Raw genomic sequence first — 21040 nt, forward strand, 5'->3', positions numbered from 1 at the left:
CCTTCGACGGTCAGGTCATACCCCTCTCCTCCACAGTCACTAATCTGGGAGTTAGGTTTGATTCTCACCTGACCTTTAATGACCATATAAAAAACCTGTGCAAAACCTCCTTCTACCATCTCAAAAACATCTCCAAACTCCGCCCCACTTTAACCCTGTCAGATGCAGAGAAGCTCGTCCACGCATTCATCTCCTCTAGACTGGACTACTGCAATTCCCTTTTCACTGGGATCACTGGCAAGAACATCCAAAAACTGCAATTCATTCAAAACAGCGCTGCCAGGATCCTGATGAGAGTCCGTAAATATGAGCACATAACACCAATTCTCCACTCACTCCACTGGCTCCCTGTCTCAACCCGGATTGAATACAAAGTCCTACTCCTCACCTATAACTGCATAAATGGACATGCACCTCCCTACCTACAAGAACTCATCACTCCCCAAACCTCCACCCGCACCCTCAGATCTACAAGTAGCTCGCTCCTTCGGGTTCCCAACACCAAGCTCCGCACCATGGGCGACCGGGCCTTTTGCTCAGCAGCGCCCCGCCTATGGAATGGTCTCCCTGACCACCTGAGGGCAACACAGACCCTGGACTCTTTTAAGACTGGCCTAAAAACCTTTTTATTCAAGAAGGCGTTTTTACTTTGAGTTGAGTTTTTTTTTTTAGGACTTTGTTTTTAACTATGTACTTGTGGCACTCTGAGATCCTCGGATGAAGAGTGCCTTACAAATAAAATGAATTATTATTATTATTATTGAAAAACTTGTTGCATCATTCCAAAGAAGACTCATGGCTGGACTAGCTCAAAAGGGTGCTTCTACTCAATACTGAGCAAAGGGTCTGAATACTTATGACCATGTGATATTTCAGTTTTTCTTTTTTAATACATTTGCAAAAATTTCTACATTTCTGTTTTTTTTTCTGTCAAGATGGGGTGCTAAATGTACATTGATGAGAAATAAAATGAACCTTTTTAGATTTTAGCAAATGGCTGCAATGAAACAGAGTGAAACATTTAAAGGGGTATGAATACTTTCTAAATTAAAAACATGAATATATGAACCCGTGTAATATTTGAATAGCTTAGTATTGAATGCACAATATCAGGGTAGTTATGTTGAACATGGCACTAGGTCCAGTTTAATATAATACACCATTTTATGCAATATATATAGTAGGGGGTCCCTGCTCCATCTCTCCACCTGCTTGGGGTCCTTGGCCTGAAAAACGTTGAAGACCTCTGCTCTAGAAGACAGTTTTGTAGAGAACACCTCTGGAATTTGACTGCAATTTTGGTCACTTGAGGCCTTATCAGCTTTAAAAAAACTTCAGTGTGGGTGATGCCATCCTGCTCTACATTATGGAACATCTATATCCCTCTGCTCCTCTCAGCACAGGAGGCTGCAGAATCTCCTGCACCACACAAAACAAACCAGCTGTTAGCATGAAATAACCTTTTCGCTAAAGGACCAATGTAATTCTGCCGAGTTCCAGTTTAAGAAAATGGTACACAACTCCTAGGGGAGCTTACAGAACAAACCTCACTTCATATCAAACTGAGCTAACAGCTCAAATCCCTTGCAGCGCTCTCTGAATACTGAGATTTTATGTCCGACCCAGAGAAACTTGCTAATCTCGGCTGGGACAGCCTGGCTATACAAGGTGTCGCTGTGTATCACGGCCCTTAGAGTAAAGTTTAAGGGGGAGAAATGCATATGCAGCAAATGTAGAGTGGCAGCGGCACCCGGGCTCTCTCGCTGCGGATTCAAACCCTCTGTTTTACAAAAGCAAACTCAATCTCCCTCAGAATGTCATTATAGGAAAACCCGTACGGTGAACTGGCGGAGGAGCCGGATCTGAATCTTATTACTGTCCAAGAGTGGCAGGCTCGGTCTGCAGGACAGCTTTAGAAAGTGAGAGTATGAACTGCGTGTGTGTGTGTGTGTGTGTGTGTGTGTGTGTGTGTGTGTGTGTGTGTGTGTGTGTGTGTGTGTGTGTGTGTGTGTGTGTGTGTGTGTGTGCGTGCGTGTGTGTGCATGTGTGTGCAGGAACCACTGGTCTGTGGCAGGCTTGACAAGAGAGCAGCAGGGCAGCGCTGGCAGGTGAGGCCAATGTGATGTTCTGTGACTGGTCTCGGTGAATGTGTTATCGCCAGACAGCCAGGCCATCTGAAAATAAAAGAGGCCATCTCTCCGTCACTTAACCCTCTCCCTCCTGCAGGCACCCACCCATCGTACCTACTGTTTTTCTTTATCTGTTTGTCCTCTCCTCTTTTTCCAAATCCATCTCTGCGCCCTCTTTGTCCAAATCCCCTCTCCTCTAACTCCCTCTCTGTCTTCTTGTTTCATCCACCTCTCTCTCCAAATCCTCTCTATCCCTCCCCCGTTCTATATACAACTCCATTCTGTGTGTCCCTCAAGTCCCCTCTCTTCCTCACTACTTACTCGCTGGCCGCCAGCTGAATGTGCTGCAATCAGGGTGTGTCCCTGTAAGCACATGTGGTTTCACACACACGCCGTGACAAAGAACAGAGGAGCTAAAGCAATCACACAGTCAAAGACACGCTGCATTGTGTCACATTAGAGATGACAGGGTCATCTTTCACTTTCAGCTCACTGTATAACGCCACCGGAAAGAAAGGTGGAGATGTGTGGGTCTTTGGCTGTTCTGGTGCATAGCCGTGTGTGAGTCGGTGATAGTTTGCGGTCAAACTGCACAGTGGATGTCTGCACACGTGCGAGAGTGTGTGCGAGGGATGCTGTTGTCATATGTATGTGAGTGTGTGTGTGTGAGGGAGTGAGGGAGAGAGAGAGAGAGAGAGAGAGTGAAAGTAAGGGAGAGAGGGGGAGGATAAAAGCCTGTGTGCATGTCCACAGCTCTGTGCATGTTTGTGTTATGTTCCTTCATCTCTGTATAAAGGGTGAGGCAAATGAGTGTGAGTGAGTGAGTGTGTATGTGTGTGTGTGTGTGTGTGTGTGCGCGTGCAGTGTCTAACAGGATTACACTCTTCTGGGATTCTTCTAGAAGATTATGTTCTGTATGTCAGGATTTCAATCTGCCAGAGTAAAATACAGCGGCACCCTCACTGGCCTGGGAGCGGCACATTTCTGACAATCAGAGTTGAGTGTCTGGCTGCAAGACGCCAGTTTCTTCACTTCCCCATTTTTTGGGGCTGTTTAATCTCAGCAATTTGTTGAAGTGATAACTTTTATTGCATGTTTAGGGTGCGGGGAGGGTGACAACATTTTGTATTGTTTCTTTCTAATCAATTCCATCTTCATTTTGGGAGTTTAAAAGGGTGAACAGTTGCAAGGGTTGAACAAAACCAACATGGACACATTAAATGTTTTTGTTAACACATATGTGTTCATTCTAAATTAAAAATGATATAGGCAATATTTATCTTACTTTGTCACATATACATTTAAGTGGCCGCACTCAATGTGATTTTAAATCAAATATAATTCTAGATTTTTAAATTGTAGCTTACCACCCTTATTGAAGGCAATGTTGCCTTAGGGTAATCGCTAAAAATCTCAAATAAAATAAAATTTGATCTTTCATTTATTATGTCAGTTCACATTCTCCCGCTCTCTAATCAGTACAGTTTTGTAAGTTTACATACAAATAGTTACAAAGAAGTATATATATGGATAGCATAAAAAACTATGAATTATTTCTCCTTATTTAAATAAAACTTGATGCATGTATAGTTGTCTCTTAAAACATGTTTTATTGTAATAGATATAGCCAACATTAAATCAATCTGCTACAGTCTATACAAAGAGATGTGGAATTACATAGCGCACTCCAAGGTGTTGAATGCACTAAATCCATGAACGTCTGTGGCAGGGTGAGTGCTGGACACCCGACAGGGTCTATTTATTGGACCATGAGGAGCACTATTTCATCAGATGCCAATGGTCGTGCTTAACACCACAGGCGGATTATTGATATTTGTGTGTCTGAATACACTGCTGGTTGAAAGCTGTGAAAGCGCCCAGGGATTGAAGAAAAATAACAAACAACTTCTGACTTTTCAGAGTCATTTGATCTTCAACTAAAACAAGTGACAGAGGAAACATGTTCACACAGTCCAGCTTTTTCTTTGTTTTTTTGAAGAAAGGGGGGGAGGTGCATGCTGTTGCTTCTCTGGCAGCATTTTAATCAAATCAGTCTTTTTTGTTTTTGTTGAGCAACAGTGATATATGTCCCTGTCTCTCATACATCACAAATCTCGTACTTTTCATGTCCTTCCTTGTGATCTCACCTTAAAACCACCAGATCTTCCTACACATATATTATATGCTTTTGATATTTACTTAATGTTAAGATGAGTGAAGCAAATGTGACCTTACCAAATGACATTCTCCGTGGCATCAATTTTAAAATGACCTTTACCTCATCATTATCTTCATAAGAGATAGAACACCTTTACATCAATGTGCAGTCCGTGGGATTTGACTGTGGGATGAAAATGGAAACATACACCCAACACAGAGTGAACTGAATCCAGCAAAGAGGAGGATCCAGTCAATAAGTACATTTGGAGGGTGACACACACATTTGGCATCGACAGCAAGGTGTAAATGGATTGTTGCTGCACACCAGATCTAGAGAGCACACAGTGTACTGCAAACAGAGTTGAATCAAGCTGGAAGTCTCTATCAAATCAGCCAGATGGCAAGTGGCTTAAATGGCATCACTTCTGTCAAAGGAGAAAGCTAAACAACCAACTGCATTTTTCCCAGAGAATGAACATTGTCCCTACAATGTGAACCAGAGACACATTGTGAGAATACACTCCCTCCAGATGATATTACTATGGACGTGAGATGAGATTTAACTGAAAACTTTGAAAAGAGCCTCACTTGGAGATGACAGGTCGTGGTGACAAACAAGCCATCGTCTATACCGTCGATCATGTGAGGGTCTCACATGATCAGGTCTCTTGAGCGGCTGAGGGGTACACCCTGACAGGTCGCCAGTCCATCACAAGGCTGACACGTGGAGACAACCAGTCACACCTATGGGCGATTTAACTAAACCTGCAGGTTTTTTGCTTACCACTGCGTTACCGTGCCGCCCGGCGCTTGCAAAGACAAACACGGTGTCAGCAGACGCACCACATGTAACAAAAAACTCAAACGTACCCGATACTTGGAGAGATCGATCCTCAGAGAGTTATGCAGCTGATCCAGTAGTTTGACAAATTTCTCCCTCTGTCAGGAAAACAATGACATAAATCAGTTCAACATCTAAAGCTTGTGAAGAGTGAAAAATGTATATCACTGCGTGGACTCAAGCATTACTTTGCCTGCAGTGATTCATTTTTACTTCCTGGAACAAAATTGTGTGATGCAGCCAAACTGCCAGCTCGGCTTTCTGCCTGGAAATATAATTTGATGCCTATTAACATTAGCATATTAAAAGTTAAATTATAAAGGGTTGGCAACCTCTGATACTCTGATAAGGATATAAGAGAGCAACAGATGTTTTAACTATAGACCATAGATAACCCATATTATTTTTAAGCATTGTATGAGTGTAAATCACTGATTCGGTGTTTTCACAAGTCAGATTACAGGACAAGAACAAGCACACTTACTCCAAAGTTAGAGGCGGCGAATCTGTCAGAAGCAGAGGCTGTGGTTGTGGTGGTGGTGGTGGTGTGGGCGAAGTAGGCATTGATATTAGCGAGCAGGTTGCTCATGACTGCTGGCACACCCGGACACATGTACTTGCCGGACAGGCATGAGAAATGCCTGCGGAGGAAAAAAGAGCAGCTATTATTCCATCTGGCACAAGGGGCAGTGCTGCAGCCATTTCGGAGCAACGTAATCTTTTCACCAAGGTTCAATAGACAAAAACATTAAGAAAACAGAGATAATGTGAGAGTCAGCATCAAGCGCAAAATTGAAATAGACAAAGAAAATGATAAAGGAATCGATACACCCTTAGGAAAGTCATAAAATTGATAGGTTACAGAGTGCTGAAAGATATGTGTTTTATAGCTGAGGAAATGTTCCCTTCCAGTATATAATGTATATAATATTCTTACCATATGTATTGTATCTATCTACTATAAAACAAAAACTGAGCAGAAACACTGCAGTATTTCTTTCTTTTTTATATTCACCTTTCATCTTCTGAGGAGACAGCACATTTTTATGTTCCAAACAATTACTCCTGGTGCATAAGAAGTTTACTGACCTGTTCATCTAGTAAAAAGTGTCTTCAATGACTATCTATAGCAAATTATGTCATAAATTACAGCTATATAACCTATGCTATTACTGAAAGAAAGCTGCAAAGAAATAGATGAAGTACGTGAGTTTGATTCCAGGGTTCCTCCCAATCCAAAGAGGTGATATATATTTATTTTACAGTGTGCCATTAAACTTAGGTGCTTGTTTCATTCTTTAAGAAATACCACTGAGACAAAAAAGTATGTGCACTTCCAAGTTCAAATCTTTACCACTGAGGTGAATACACAAACTGTGGTTCAGTATTCTGCAGTGAGCTAAAATTACTCAAGTCATCTTCCCCAGAGGAGGAACTGAAACATTGTTCTTTTACTAATGCAAACATGACATCTTTTGTCCTTTTCTCCCGTCTTCAGCACTTTTCTAACTTCATGGACTTGAAGCAATACACACAATGGGAGAGAAAGAAACCCATGCATCGCTGCTTCAGATTTTTCAAATTTGCCATTCGCTCTCTCTCAATTTTCTGTCCAATATGCTTTAGCTAAGAAGAATGGACAATATCAGAGAAAAGGAGAAATTAGGAAATGAGAAAAATAGTTAAATGAAGAAGAAAATGTCAGGGAAGAGTACACTCTCTCTCTCTCTCCCTTCCCCCCCCCCCACACACACACGGCTGATAGAGCACTACAGCAGTAATTAAGTGCTGCAGCCTGAGAGGCCTGTTTCAAACAGCGATCCCTAGCTGAGTGAAGAGCATATGCTTATCTCAAGACTTCATACTGCTGCTTCACAAGCCATATGGAATACCTCCAACATTATAATTCATATATATACACCATGTACATATATATATAGCGAACATACAGACTGGCTGCCAGCTGCCTTCTCATTCATACAGCATGTCGACAGTATGTCATATAAAATTACATATACACTATAATGTGTGTATTTAACGTTTTATGTGAAAACACACTGACTGGATCAATGTGTTCTATGTATTTATTGGCAAATTAATTGTTTACAGTGTTTACAGTTGCCTCATTCTCAGGCACCGCTTTACATCGCTTGTGAGTGAGCGACTTACATTATTGGTCGGCTAAATGTGTTGCGTGACAAACGTTCTAGCATTGGTTGGCTGTCTTGTGCGTGTTGATAGTTCCCCCATTGGCTGTTGCTCTTTCCAAATTAATTGGCATGAACAAACATCCGACCCCTTCAAGCATCTTTTTTTCGAAAAAGCACCTTGCAGCAATTCTAGCAGCCTTCTGGATAAACCTTTGCAACTTGTGGAAAGAAGCTGCCAGTGCTTCCAGCCGAGTGAGAGGCTCACTTCTCTCTGTGTCGACACCGTGAGAGGCAGAGCTGCAGCTTGTTACCCAGACAGAGGCTGTGCACTGTGTGAAACTGCTGCTCTAACACATCCACTGCACACCTCAACTCTTCTGAACATTACCTGGAGGAGCTGTAGGGGTGAATGCAAATGCCTGAATCTGTCAACTCGGACGATAATCAGTCTTTATCCTGCCAGCTCCCGAGAACAAAGTCTGGGTAATGTTTGACTGAGCGGATGTGCAAACAGGTCAAGGATTTAAACTGTCAGACACCAGTCAGAAAACGAACACAATGCTACAACATCATGAAAATGTTAATTGCTGTTTTCAACATTGTAATCAAGTCCACATATTGATACACATTCATATACTAGATTTATTTATACTAGAGTTTGATAAAGTCTTGTTACAGAAAAAATGCCTGGGAATTTAAAACAAGACAAAAGTATAGGCTGGGCTCTAGAAATATAGAATTTCTTAAAAGCTCATTCTTTTGCCTTTAGACACATGTATATTGTTCACAACTGCAATTTCAGATGCTGTCAACAGAAATGAAAGCTTGATTTATGAAAACAAAATGATGTTCCATTCATATTTGTGTGTTTTTGTGTGTATCACAAGTGCAGGTGACCATATGTACAAAAGATTTGAAAAGAAGAACATCTGGCTCATTGTCTTATTGCTTCATGAAGTGGTTGAAAATGCATCAAGTTATGCAGAGTAATGATTACAGATTTGCTCTCCTTCAAACACACACACACACACACACACACACACAGACACACACACACGAGCACGCACAAACACAAAATATACTCTCATCGGGAGGCCTATTTAATTACTATGCTTTCAGCCTCCAAATTACCCAGGAGCACTTGGGGTTAGGCGAGCAAAGGCAGTGATGTGAAGAGAGTGGTGTTGGCATCCGCTAAATTCCCACAGCGCTTTTAGAGCTGGATCTCCTGAGCCAAATTTCAAGAGGGAGATGTTTCTCCTCCTCTCGTCACCCTGCCTTGGTTTTCACCAGCGGATGCATATAACAACAGACACACACACTCCCATATTATTTAATGGCTTCAGATTGCTGTGAGAAATGAGAAAAAGATGATGAGACGTGGGTAAACGGGGGAAGTGGGAGGTGAGGGTGGTGATAGAGTGAGTGAGATGAAGATAAAGGAAGATGAGGGAGGGGTATGGGTCGTGGTGATGGGGAAACACAGGAGGGTGAGTGTCGCAGCTGCAGTGATTTATACAGCCTTCATGTCAGGAGTGACTGGGAGTTAAGGTTCTATGATGAAGCAAACAGAGAGGTAAGGCCGTTCATAAATTCCTGGAGAGGCATAATAAGCGAAGATGTGAGAAACGCCAGGTTTAAATAAAGGCAAGAGCCTGAAGCATTAACTCCACCTAAGAAAGCTGGTAATAAGGCTGCTTACTGTTTCACTTATCTGCACTTAAACACTTCAAATGTTGCAATACCTTGTCACGCTGAAACGACAGCCTGCCACTTCAGCTCCATACCATTTTGCAGCTTTAATATGTCAACAACACTTATGCTATAGTGTTGCTGTGGTAACTGCCGCACTTCTTATTTATGTGGACACAATGGCGAATGGTGTTGGATGTTTAAGAATCCTTGAAACAGCTTTACAGCAGCTCAACAGGATCCCAGTGACACGTCCCACCTCCAGGGCCAGTAGGGGAGCAGATGAAAGAGCTGCTGTAGGATCTATGAGACCAAATCGAGATCAGTGGAACCAGAAAGATAGGAGAGAAGTATACAAATTAAAAAAAAGAGTACACTTAGTAACCTGATGTAACATCCTGCTTTAGGAACCATCGGTTTGGTTTTGCTACACAACATAAAACAAATCATTTAATACGTTAAAGAAATAATTGTATCATAATTTCCTATCAGGGTTGCTTTATCTCAGGATTACAAGTGGTCAGATTTGTAAACATTAAAGCTCAAATGTGTTGGCAATTTTCATTAAATTTGCCAACACAGTCTGTGAGCAATTAGTGTCTGATTTAGTGAAGCAGCAGGTAATTACACAGGCAGCTACTGGGACTGTCCAACAAGTGCATCCTGCAGAGCAGAGAGAGCTGGAAAGGTGCATGTTGGGATGTGATATGAGAGTTTCAGCTCAGGCTGATGAAGGGATGCTGAGAGGGATACTGATTAGCTCATCATTCGAAATGCAACAGAAGTCAAAAGCAAACAAGGAACAAGAGATAAAGGGATGTAACACAAAGCTGCCGTGTGTATTTGTGTATGTGTATCTGTGACGGCTAATGAAGAGAGGAAATGGAGCAGTAGGTTTTGCATTTGCACATATGGCCAATTAAAAAACAAATAAGAGTATACAACAAAACTGAGTACCCCTCTGTGGTTAATATACATGTCATTGCATCTATGATTTTAATTTAAATGTTATCTCTCTCTTCATATTTGAATAAGTGTTTTTATCCCACTTTATTAAAATATATATCCTGTATTAACTGTATGTCTTTATTGTTTTAATAACTTTTTAAATATTTTTTATGGAATTTTACTGTTGAAATGTTTGGTTTAGTCTATTCTTGGCTCATTAGTTAATTGTGGAGCACGTTGAAGTGCACTAACTTGGAACTAAGGTGCTATAAAAAAGGTTTGATTGATTGATTAACTGATGTGTAATATCACTTAGCTGTCAAATTATTCAAAACTTTCACGTTATTGAAGTGTTTGATCTTGTGAATAATGATCAACTCACTGGTTGTATTGAAAATACAGTCTCCAAAGTGCAGCCTCAACGTAACTCAAGTCAGTTTTGGCCTTTCTCCATTGTGTTTGATGTGGAAAGGCTCCATATGGTAGGAAAGTGCCTTAGGGCTGCTGCACACATAAAAACGTGGTTGGAGATCAAAGACAAAATGACAGATTTAATTGATTTTATAATTGTCTGAACGCACACACCTGACAATTTGGCAAGAACGTCATGCCACACACCCGCCGTTTGTTGGAAACAATTTCACAGTAGTGATTCCAGAGACTTTTACGTTTACAGTTTTTTATGGTGGTTCGCAAACGACTTTTAGGAACATTACCGCCACCTTCTGACCTGGAATGTGGAGCACTCATATGATTGAACCTGACTTCAAAAGAAACAAATGGAGAAGGACCGTTATATTGTGTGTTCTGTTTGGAAAAAAAAAGGAAAAACTCTGGACGAAGTCATGGCTGAGAAGGCTTATACACTATACGCTTTTGTGGGTTTCTGTCGGTACAGATTATCGTAAATATGCAGCATGTTTTGAGGGGTCGTAGCATTAAGATTACTTTGTAAACCTCCCACACTTCAGGATTATTTGTATAGATAATCGTCACCAAGTGACCTCCAGGAGAGAACCCCCCTGTGATTGTCGGAAGAGGGAAATCAGGTCTAAAGTCTGCCTGATAACCGTCTAGTGTGCAGCAGCCCTTAGCAAGCCACAACCAGATAGTGAGACTTCATGTCGATGAAATACGACATAAGCTCAGCATGAGTCGACACAGTTGCAGTAGTGGTTGGAAGTTACCCAAAGTGAAAACATTACAAACAAATCTGATGGATTAAACTTTGGCAACAGGCATGAAAGAAGGTCTGATGAATACTGGCAAGAGCTTCTGTGGACAGATGAGGAGTGGGAGTGGACACAGTCAGGTGGGAGTCTGCTGATGTGGGGCAGACAACGTTTATAGATGAATGAATGTGCCAAATACTGAATGACGAGATTACTTCAAGGCTCAAGAACCTTAACAGGTAGAGCAATATTCAGACATGACAATGATCCCAATCACAGCTCAAACCCACTTGTGGACCTGAAAGTAGTACAATTCAATAGAAACACTTCTGGAGGATGTTTAAAGGTCCAGTGTATAAGATTTAGGTGAAAGGGATCTATTGGCAGATATTGAATATAAAATAATCAAAGTGATCTTTTCACTAGTGTGTTTCATCTAAATTGTTTTCTTTACACTAGAATGAGCCCTCTACATGAAGCTGGTCCTCTCTATGGAGGTCGCCATGTTTTTTTACAGTAGCCCAAACTGGACAAACAACTTTTGATTTTTTTAAGATGACTGAGGGCTAACACAGGTTCTCTTTCATGTTTGGAAGGGGTGGGTGAGGTGTGGGGTGTTCAGCTGCAACACCACTACATGTCACAAAATTCTACACACTGAACCTTTAATTAGGAGGCGGAGGATAAAAAACCTCTCCAGCAAAGGGCCGCTGAACAGAATCATTTGTGAAAAGTAACAGAACATCTTTCCACAGATTTGTGCAAGAATAGTATTATCCCTACTCAGTCAGATTGAACCTCTTAAAATCCAGAATATTAAAAAACAGAAAGAATGGAGCCTCATGAAAAAAAGCATTTAGCCTTTTTTGATGCAGCTGCTTCACTTCATTTCATTATATTAGTCACTAGTAAGTCTATCAGTGAAGTTAAATGGTTTCTATGACACAAAACTTTTGTTTATTTCAGATTAACTGGTTTATTCATCTTGGGCTCTGGCTACAAAGAAACCAAACCAAGAAAACTCTAAATCTCAAAAAGCCCTCTTGACCATTGTGTATGCAATTTAAGTTTGTCCCCAACATCAGCCAGCTTCCTGTAGAAAAGGGCAATGTATTGCAGCTAGAACTCAGATGTCGTAGGTAAATAAGTGCATAGTATAAGGCAAATTGTGCAGTTTAAAACTGTGGTAATATGTAGGTTAGCTGACATTCATATCCTGAAGGTGGTAAACCAATAAATATATTATGTAGGCAACTTTTGTGACTTCTGGGTAAGTTGTCATAAAATGACTCAAAGGGGTGCATCAGACTTTTAAGAACAATGTCTGGTGTATAATGACAAGGCAAAGCTACAGTGGCCACTGTACTGGTAGACAGATGTATCTAAAGCCGTTTTCAGACCTGAGCTGTGGTTCAACTCCATATCCAATTCACTGGATTCTACCTGCAGTTTGCCTTCCACACATCACAGTGGGGGGGATCTGTGCACAGATCGCATTCACAACATTTTTGTCGGTTTCTTCAATATGTGTGTCACCGCTTTTTCCCTGGGAGATATTTTTTTTCTTTAGTTTTTTTCATTCTTGCATCGGTCGCGCTTTATAAGTGCAGTCAACCCCCCTCACTCTCTCATTCGCAGGGATCCCCCGCTGTGTCGAATCGCATTCCCCTGACTTTCTACAGATTTTATACCAGGAGGCCAGGCATAGAAAGTCAGCAGAAACTGCAGAGCCTCTCACTCGGCCATGTGCGTTCGCACCTCCTCTGGGGAAAACACGAGTGTAGCTGCAAAGTTCAGTTCATGTCTACAACAGCTTAGGAGTAAATAGTGATGATGCAGACTTCTGTAGGGGTAACCAACACATCAACACTGCACAGTGTAACACTGCCTGACCTTGATCAATATGCAATTGATTTTTGAGTGACAGTTGGCTTGTCTTTGCATGTGCCTGTGTGTGTGTGTGTGTGTGTGTGTGTGTGTGTGTGTGTGTGTGTGTGTGTTTGTGTGCATGCGTGTGAGTGTGTATGGGACAAAGGGGGACAGAGACATTCATTGTTGGACAGGGTCAGAGAGGTTCACAGAGACAAAGAGAGAGAAGAGGAAGTGAGACTGTCTATATATGTTCATGATCACTGTGACCAAGGTAGGTTAGGAGTTCTTTCAAACTTGGGAGCTCAACAGTTCTCCCAGCTCTGATTCCGCTGAGGGGACATCTTTACTACGTGTCTGGTCTTCTGGTCTCTTCCTCTCCACCTCTCCTCTCTGTCTCTCCTCCACTTCGCCGAATTAGACAGTGACAGATTGGTGAGGTAAAAGGCCATAGATCAGGGTGGTACTAACGTCATAGCCTGATAGATGGATTCCACTCCGTATCTCATGGCGAACTCATCCACTATCTCCTGAGACACGTCGTCAAAGTAGACCTTCCACGCCTCTTCCCCTTTCACCTGCGGGATCTTCACCACCCCGTTGTTCTTCATCTCAGTCAGGTAGTGGAACAGGTTCTGTGAGTGGCACAATAAATTAGGAGCAACGGGTTATGCTGATGTAGAATGGTTTCATATGAAAGAACCCATAACGACCCGTATCGCAGCTGGAAACAGCTGTTTTGGTTAGATTAATGTTTCTTTTTGCAACTGTTACCTCATGTAAACAGGTGTACTGGCCGTGAGGAGGAACCACGTTCTCCTCCCCCTTCATCTCCACACTGATCTTGAGTCGGATGGCCCCAGATACAGCAGACTTGTCTGTCCTCTTATCTGTAAAACAAACAAGCTGAATTTGAACATAACTGGAAATCAGTTAAAATGAGACAAGCCACTTCTTTAGAGGGCAAAAAGTTGACTAATGTCCTTAGAACCACAAAATAATAGATCAGTGTAAAACATTATACAAAACTATTACACTGTACGCTTTGTTTGTATAGCACTGTTCTTACGTGTTTTAAAAGGGATAAAAACAACAACTAAACAAATACAATTCAGAAGGAGAGACTAGATTTCTAGTTTTGTCTCTGAGTTACATTTCAATATGTTTTCAAAGTATCAGATAGAGGAACAAGTTTAATTCTCAGGGTTTTACAATAGTCAGTGAAAATAAGAAAAGTTCAAGGACATAAATAGTGACTCCACTCAGTGAGAACAATGTAAAAGTCATTTCAGAATATTACTTTCCACCTCGTTAGAAATGTGTCCTTGACAAAATTCATGACATATCAAACACATAAAAGAGAAATGACATTAATGAGACATGGGGTATGACATCATGTCCAAGACATCAGCAATGACTGATTCACCGCATGTGTGTACAACAAAACACTTTCACTAGATTATCAGTAGCTGAAATGACTTGTATTTTGGGGAATTTCATTTATCTTCTGTAATTATATTTAAAAGCATGTACAGTAGATACACGCAGAGTCACAAAACCACACAAATGCAGTGAGACACACTGCCAAGAGGCCCTGGAGCAAATGACTTCACAGCTGTTGGGGTGCCTTCACAGATGCCCCCCCCCCCCTCCCATGTGTGTGCTCATATAAAAATCATCGTCTCTGTTTCAAATGTGTGACATGTTCCTCTACAGTCAGATCAAGAGTCAGACAAGTGAAACATAATAACGTGACAAAGCGACAGTGCTGCAAGTGCAAAAGCCGAGATTGAAGAGGAGATGAAGAGGCTTAGAGAGGAGAGCAGCTGGAGGGGGTGACACCCACACCCTCAATGGCCTGTTTAGATATTCATTTTGGACATTTAAAAATGCACAGGGCAGCAGCAGTGGGCAGGGGTCACTATTAGCACAGATTGCTTCCTTTAAGCTCGAGAGGCAAACAATGACAGCAGCCGCCAGTCACTTCAACAGAAGTGGGAGCTCCCATCATGCTGCCAACCTCGTGCTGTGTAGTGAAACCAGTGACATACGAGAGGGAAAGACTAAAGCATCAACATCAACTGGTAAATATCCACAACTTTCAGATTCAACAACCCAGTTTATAATGATAAAAAGATCCCAAGCTGAGATGATTCCGCTAACAACACTGACATCATCAGAGTTGATTTCTGAGACAAACCTGCAGATTAACCACTGTTATCACAGGGTCAAAAAATGGTGATTGAAATAATGTTTAATAAACCAAACTCCATGTGTACAATTTTTATAGTGCACCTTAAATGAACAAAGTATTATAATAACCCTAGGCTTTTTTTTACTCAGGACAGATTCTTGAGTGGCTGCATGTGTTAAAACAATATTCAACATTTAAGAGGTTACTTTTGGAAGATAGAAATGTTACTTTAATACCAATATAAGGTACGAAACGTGCCCTTACTGCCAAAAAGAGATACGTCTTATTCAAACTATGTAATCGCTCATACTCCCATGATTCCTTTATTTTGGCATGGTTGTAAACCAATACGATCACTAAAGGGAAGTGTAGAATCTAGAGTTTCTGACAACTTCAAACAAATAGACTGTGGAAGAGGTTGTGTTAGAGTATCTTTTAAGAAAGACTTATCTTGACCAGCTTGTCCCAGGTGAAGTTACATCATAAAGAGGCCTGCAGTTTTTACCCACTAACAAAGTCTCAAAAAGTTCTCCCATCGTTTGAATTTTAGTTTTTTATCATATAGTCGTCTCCCTTGAACTACTCCCCACCCCCATGATTTTAGGATGGTACTTCTCCATTTTGTCTGTTTCATATTTCGAGTATGATGGAAGGCTCAGTCTGTTTCTCTATATTTATCTACTGATGAGCAAAATTGAGCCTCATCAGTAGAAAATCAATCTAATGTTTATTTTATAGCCATGAGTATATGACAAAAAATTGAATCATCACTAGCCCTAAAAATAAGAGAGGGGTCTTATTTCAAAAGCATTTTTTTCCCAAACGAGTCATCATTTTATTTGAATTAGTGCTGTATTATGTTCCGCTATCATTTCATCATTGCATCTAAGCTGTAACAAAAGACACAGAGCTAAAATGGGTAACATACCGAGATTGTACCAAACATCCATCTCTCCACTGAGAGTGCGAACCTCGATGATGGTCTGGCCCAGAAAATCATCTGACTCGCGCTTAAAGTGCTGCTTCACCCGTGATTTGATGTCATCGTCTTCGTCCCACACACGCACCTTGATGCGGTCAGTGGCGTTGTGACATTCGCTGCAAGACGAGAGATGATTATGCCAGGTCAAAACAATCACAACAACATGAGCAGCACAAACAGCAACAGCACATTCAGTGCCAGCTCATAGGAGTGGGGCATTCAGTGGAGCAGCAAATGCACAATTCAAGCATGAATGTAAAGTCAGAGATATATATATCTCGCCCCTTTTCTAAGTATCATATGCAGAAAAATGTCTTGCCAGGGATTCAAATGAAGGGAATGTGTGTATTTAGTGTGTGAACATGGATGGTTATGAGTGAGTATGCGTTTTTAGAACGGGATTGTGGACAGGGGCTCTGTAGCTGGCAGGAAGAATTACCCCGAGACATTGCATGACCTTTACCGTGCATCTTTGTATTTATATTCTGTCCAAATGTATGCTAAGCTCATCAGGGAAGGGATTTTGTTATTCCTGAAAGCGCTATATCTCTTTGGCCCTTCTTGCATTAGTGCAGATTTTGCCGGACATTTCACATGACACTGCTAAACAGAACAGAGGTGGCCACAGCACTTAGTGCTAGATGGGGTCAGATGGTTGGGCTCTGGAATTAAAACCAACAGATTACATTTTGCTCTAATGACATCTTGGGTGCCACAGCCAGAGAAAGAGTATCTGCAGTTTTTTTTTTAAGCAATCCCTTTCCAGCGCTAGCAATTGCTGCTGCTGCACCACAAGTCCGAGGCTTTGCTCTCTGCCAAACACAGAGTAATGTATCGCTCTATTAATCTACATCCCTGTAGTAATGGGAAAAAGTTTTATTATAGCCCCTCCTGGAGTCTCATTACAGGTGTGGAACCTAGTCTGTGTCTGAAACACAAACACACAGAAAATCGTAATATAGTTCACACATGTCAGTATAAGTTTTCAAAAATAACTAACAAAAACTAATATCAATAAAAACTGAAGCATAAATTCAGGATCTAAATTCTGTGGGTGGAATGTTAAATAAATGAAAAACAAAAAGTGTTTTATTATTTGCCATTAACATTTCTAAGAAAATATATTTTGGAAAATATTTATGGCTTCTTTTATGGATATCAGCTAAAAATCTCAGCTCTTGCATGAATAATGAAATGCCATTAAGCTGCTCTCTCTTCGGGTTAAGTCAACATGACGAGCCCTCACTGATCCTTTCCCCTTTCACAGCAAGAGGATTACAGTTTAAAGAAAAGAAAAAGATGAATAAGTAATGCAAGGGGATCTTCTGGAGCACCGTGGGTTGGAAGCAAGACCTGGGTCAAATGTTCACGTCAGTTTTGTACAGTTTTCTTTTGTGGTGCAAAGAGCTGAAATCTTAGAACAACTTTCCTCTGAAAGTTTTAACTATATAGGTACAGGTTTTCTATGTAGAAGAAAACTGCTTCTAAGTTTTAACTCTGATTTTGCACCCAGGTTTCGGTTGAGCTATTACACAGCTTTGATTTTCAATTTATTTTTATTTCAGACATGGCATGTGTTGCAGAGCGTTCTCAAAGGCTACATTTTATACTCTTTTCTACAAACATCATAATCATTCATTGCAATCTACTTGCTGGAAAACCTATGATTTAACAAGTGCTCAACAGTGTTATTTCCTGCTGTTGTAGAACAAAATAAGAGTATGAACAAATGAAGCAGAGGGAGAACAATGGCAACTATGAATGCCTTTACTGACCAAGAAGAATAGCTTAAAGAGGGGACCTTTCAACACAATAAAGAAGTTATGAGGCATTAGAAGTGCCTCTAAAGCACTAAAGTACAGATGGATTTATTTTGTTGTTGAAATAACAGGGCTAGGACTCGTGTTCTCTGAATGGATGGAAGCCATCATAAAGCTGATGTGTTCAGCTGGATCTCCAAAGTCGGTGGAGTGTAGCTGGTGAGTAACATGTCATAACAGTGGATATTTCCCCGAGCCATTAAAAAAAAATTGTCTAAATGTATTTACTAATGCTTTGAGATTCCGTGGATGTGATCCTTCTTAATCTTGGTGGGGGCAATCTGGTTGGATAGAGGTCAAATGAATAAAGAGCACTCACAAGAAGAACTTCTCATCCCACACTGGATTGAGGTTGCCAAAGATGGTCTTTGTCCTGCGCTTGGTCTTGCCCACCTGGACGGTGACGTACGGGTCGCTGGAGCCGGTTTTATCCTTGGCCTGTAAGCCCTGTGCACTCATGACTGGAGACGAGACAGAGATGGAAAGAGAATATCCATATAAACACTGTATAGGCAAAACATCTGACATTTTTTGTGCATAAAAATATTGAATCCTTACAATTATATTTGTTGGCCTTATCTAAATTATAACACAGTGGCATGACATTTTAACTTTCTTTTTGGAAGTCTAAAATAGGAAGCACTGGGCTTGGTGGGTGAGGTTTTACATATGTTTCTAAATCCCATTGAATGACCTACCACTATATTTTCATTTTAGTATTTACTAGTTACTTGCCTGAACATGGTCTATTTACTTGGATTGTGTGTGGGCTCCTTACAGATTCCAATTTTAAAATCAAGAACCGTCACTGCCAAAAGCCAAAAGCTGAGGCAACAAAGAAGCTCTTTGGTTCAATGACAACTGCAGGTATTCATCTTTTTGGAGATATGCTGAGTTTTTCTATGATTTAGCTATTTCTACATCCTGGCTATAGGTAGCCATCCACCCCTGTGTGTGCCCACTACTTTAAAATGATCCTGCTGAGCTAAGACTTGGCCACAAAGAAAGATCGGTGATTCAGGATCTTACTTCTACGCAGAGAGAGGGAAAGGTGCAGAGATGGAGAGACAGTAGTATTTCACAGCGCCACAAAGGGGAAAAAGGACACTGGAGCATCAAATATGCATAAGTGACAGTCTAAATAATTCAGGGTACATATATATCCCTGAGCCCAATGCTGACAGGAGTAGGTGGGCAGGATGTAGAGGTTTCAAGAGCCACGGCCTGCCTGCTCCAGGAGTACTGAAAATCAAATGGCTCCTGTGGTAAAGGAGGGGCCTAAGACACTGACGAATGAATAAAGAGGTCAGGGTGCTTCAAACTAAGTGCTTGTAGGATCACCAAGCCGTGGCTGAAGCCCCCTCCCCCACATCTTTTTACGGAGAAATTGGGGGAGGGGCTACAACTGACATTATATGCTAACTCTCCACAACTGTCCATATACCAATCTCGCTTATATCCGGTAGCTATTGACTATGTTCATTCTTCACAAAAATACCACTCATGCATCACATTTACTGTATAGAAAATCACTATGAAGTAAGTTCTTGAGTAAAAAATATTGCCCATTTGAGCAATAACTTATCCCTCTAAATAATGGCTGTACTTTCACTTTTCTCTAAAGCACAATTTAGTTTTCCTTTATTAAATGTAACTGGATTAATGTTTTTTGTTTCATCACCTGAACAGTTTATCAAGCTCTTTGCTAGTAAGATGAATAACTTGCCAAAAGATGTTTTGCCCGAACCAAATAAGTTATGATTGGCTTGTTTAAATAAAGACTGGAGTAACAAAGACCCCATATCAGAAAGTGTCAACAGATAAAATCTTCCTTCTGCGTGCAGAGAATCATTTCTCATCGTTCCAATTTAATACATTAACCAAGCGTGTGAGTGAGGCATTCATGAAGTATTGTAATTCAAAACATTGTCAGGAGATATTGTAAGACAATAAAAAACAGGACATATCAAAAACACTAGTGTACTGATGCAATATATTACCTCACTGCATGTTTACTAGTGAGGTATTTGGTGCATTAACAGGGACAATAGTAGAAGTAAAGATTAGCAGATTTTAAAATAGCAGATGATAGAATGCCTGGTCTTCAGGTTCGTATTGGTATTTCCAGCCTGGCCTTCGAATTCACCCGATACACAATGTCTCATGGTCACTGTCAGAGCTAATGCCAGTGGGTCTTTATTGAACAAGTGATAAATAAAAAACAAATCAAAAGCTTCAGTCTAAAATGGGCCGCTCAATAAACCCCTGTGAAATTGTCCGAGGCAACGTTGGATCTTTCTCAGCATCCAGTCTCTTTCTCCCAGGTTTCCCTCTTTTTACTTTTTCCTCTTTTCTTCTCAATCCTCCAATCCAATGATTTGACTCTCGCTCTCTAACTGTCTCCCTTTCTCTTTCTTTTTTTCTTGGGGACATTGACAAGAAGTGGCAGGCACTAAACAAGCTGGGCCTGGCACTGTTACCAAAGAGATGGACTGGAGTCCAGGTTTGAGGTTAGAGATGCAAGTTTATGACCGTTTTTGATTAGTCAGTTAATTGCAGTCATTGCCATTAATTACTTAGACTGTGGCAGCTGGCCAAAGTTGGATTTGTCCTGCCACCGTTTCATAATTACCCAGATTTCATTTACATGAAATCTGGGTAATTTATTTTATTTTCTCTCTCTCTCTCTCTCTCTCTCTCTCTCTCTCTCTCTCTCTCTCTCTCTCTCTCTCTCTCTCTCTCTCTCTCTCTCTCTCTCTCTCTCTCTCTCCCTCTTCCTCTCGACAAACACATTGACCCATCTGTCATTGCTGGACTGGCCATTGGCAGCACCGAAAAAAATGCCAGTGCCTATTTGAGCAGTAAAAACACCAGTAAAGTTTTTACTGTGCTTGGGTGGCAGGCAGAAGTCATCAGGTAGTTTCTGCTGTAGCTGTTCATGTCCCCACGATGGACATTCAGTTCTCAGCAGGCAGGCAGAGCTCGGCTTTACACCTGCCTCCTCTCTACACCTCAAACTGTGTGTGTGTTGATTATAACTTCATATTAAAGGATCAACTAATTACGTGATGGCATTTACTGTG

At 41.1% G+C, this 21040-nt stretch overlaps 1 protein-coding gene across 1 annotated transcript in view; it reads right to left on the reverse strand.

Annotated features, from left to right (window-relative positions):
* LOC132998896 (protein unc-13 homolog C) overlaps positions 1-21040 on the reverse strand; it is a 106633-nt gene that overhangs the window by 61343 nt on the left and 24250 nt on the right. Inside the window, exons 9-14 of the mRNA XM_061068641.1 lie at positions 18277-18418; positions 16084-16253; positions 13736-13851; positions 13433-13596; positions 5615-5771; positions 5160-5228 (exon numbers count right to left, since the gene is read on the reverse strand). Of these exons, the coding sequence (XP_060924624.1) occupies positions 5160-5228; positions 5615-5771; positions 13433-13596; positions 13736-13851; positions 16084-16253; positions 18277-18418 (818 nt within the window). The remainder of the gene's footprint in view (positions 1-5159; positions 5229-5614; positions 5772-13432; positions 13597-13735; positions 13852-16083; positions 16254-18276; positions 18419-21040) is intronic.

This window comes from Limanda limanda, chromosome 3 (genome assembly GCF_963576545.1).
Source record: "Limanda limanda chromosome 3, fLimLim1.1, whole genome shotgun sequence".
In the NCBI taxonomy this organism is placed as follows: domain Eukaryota; kingdom Metazoa; phylum Chordata; class Actinopteri; order Pleuronectiformes; family Pleuronectidae; genus Limanda; species Limanda limanda.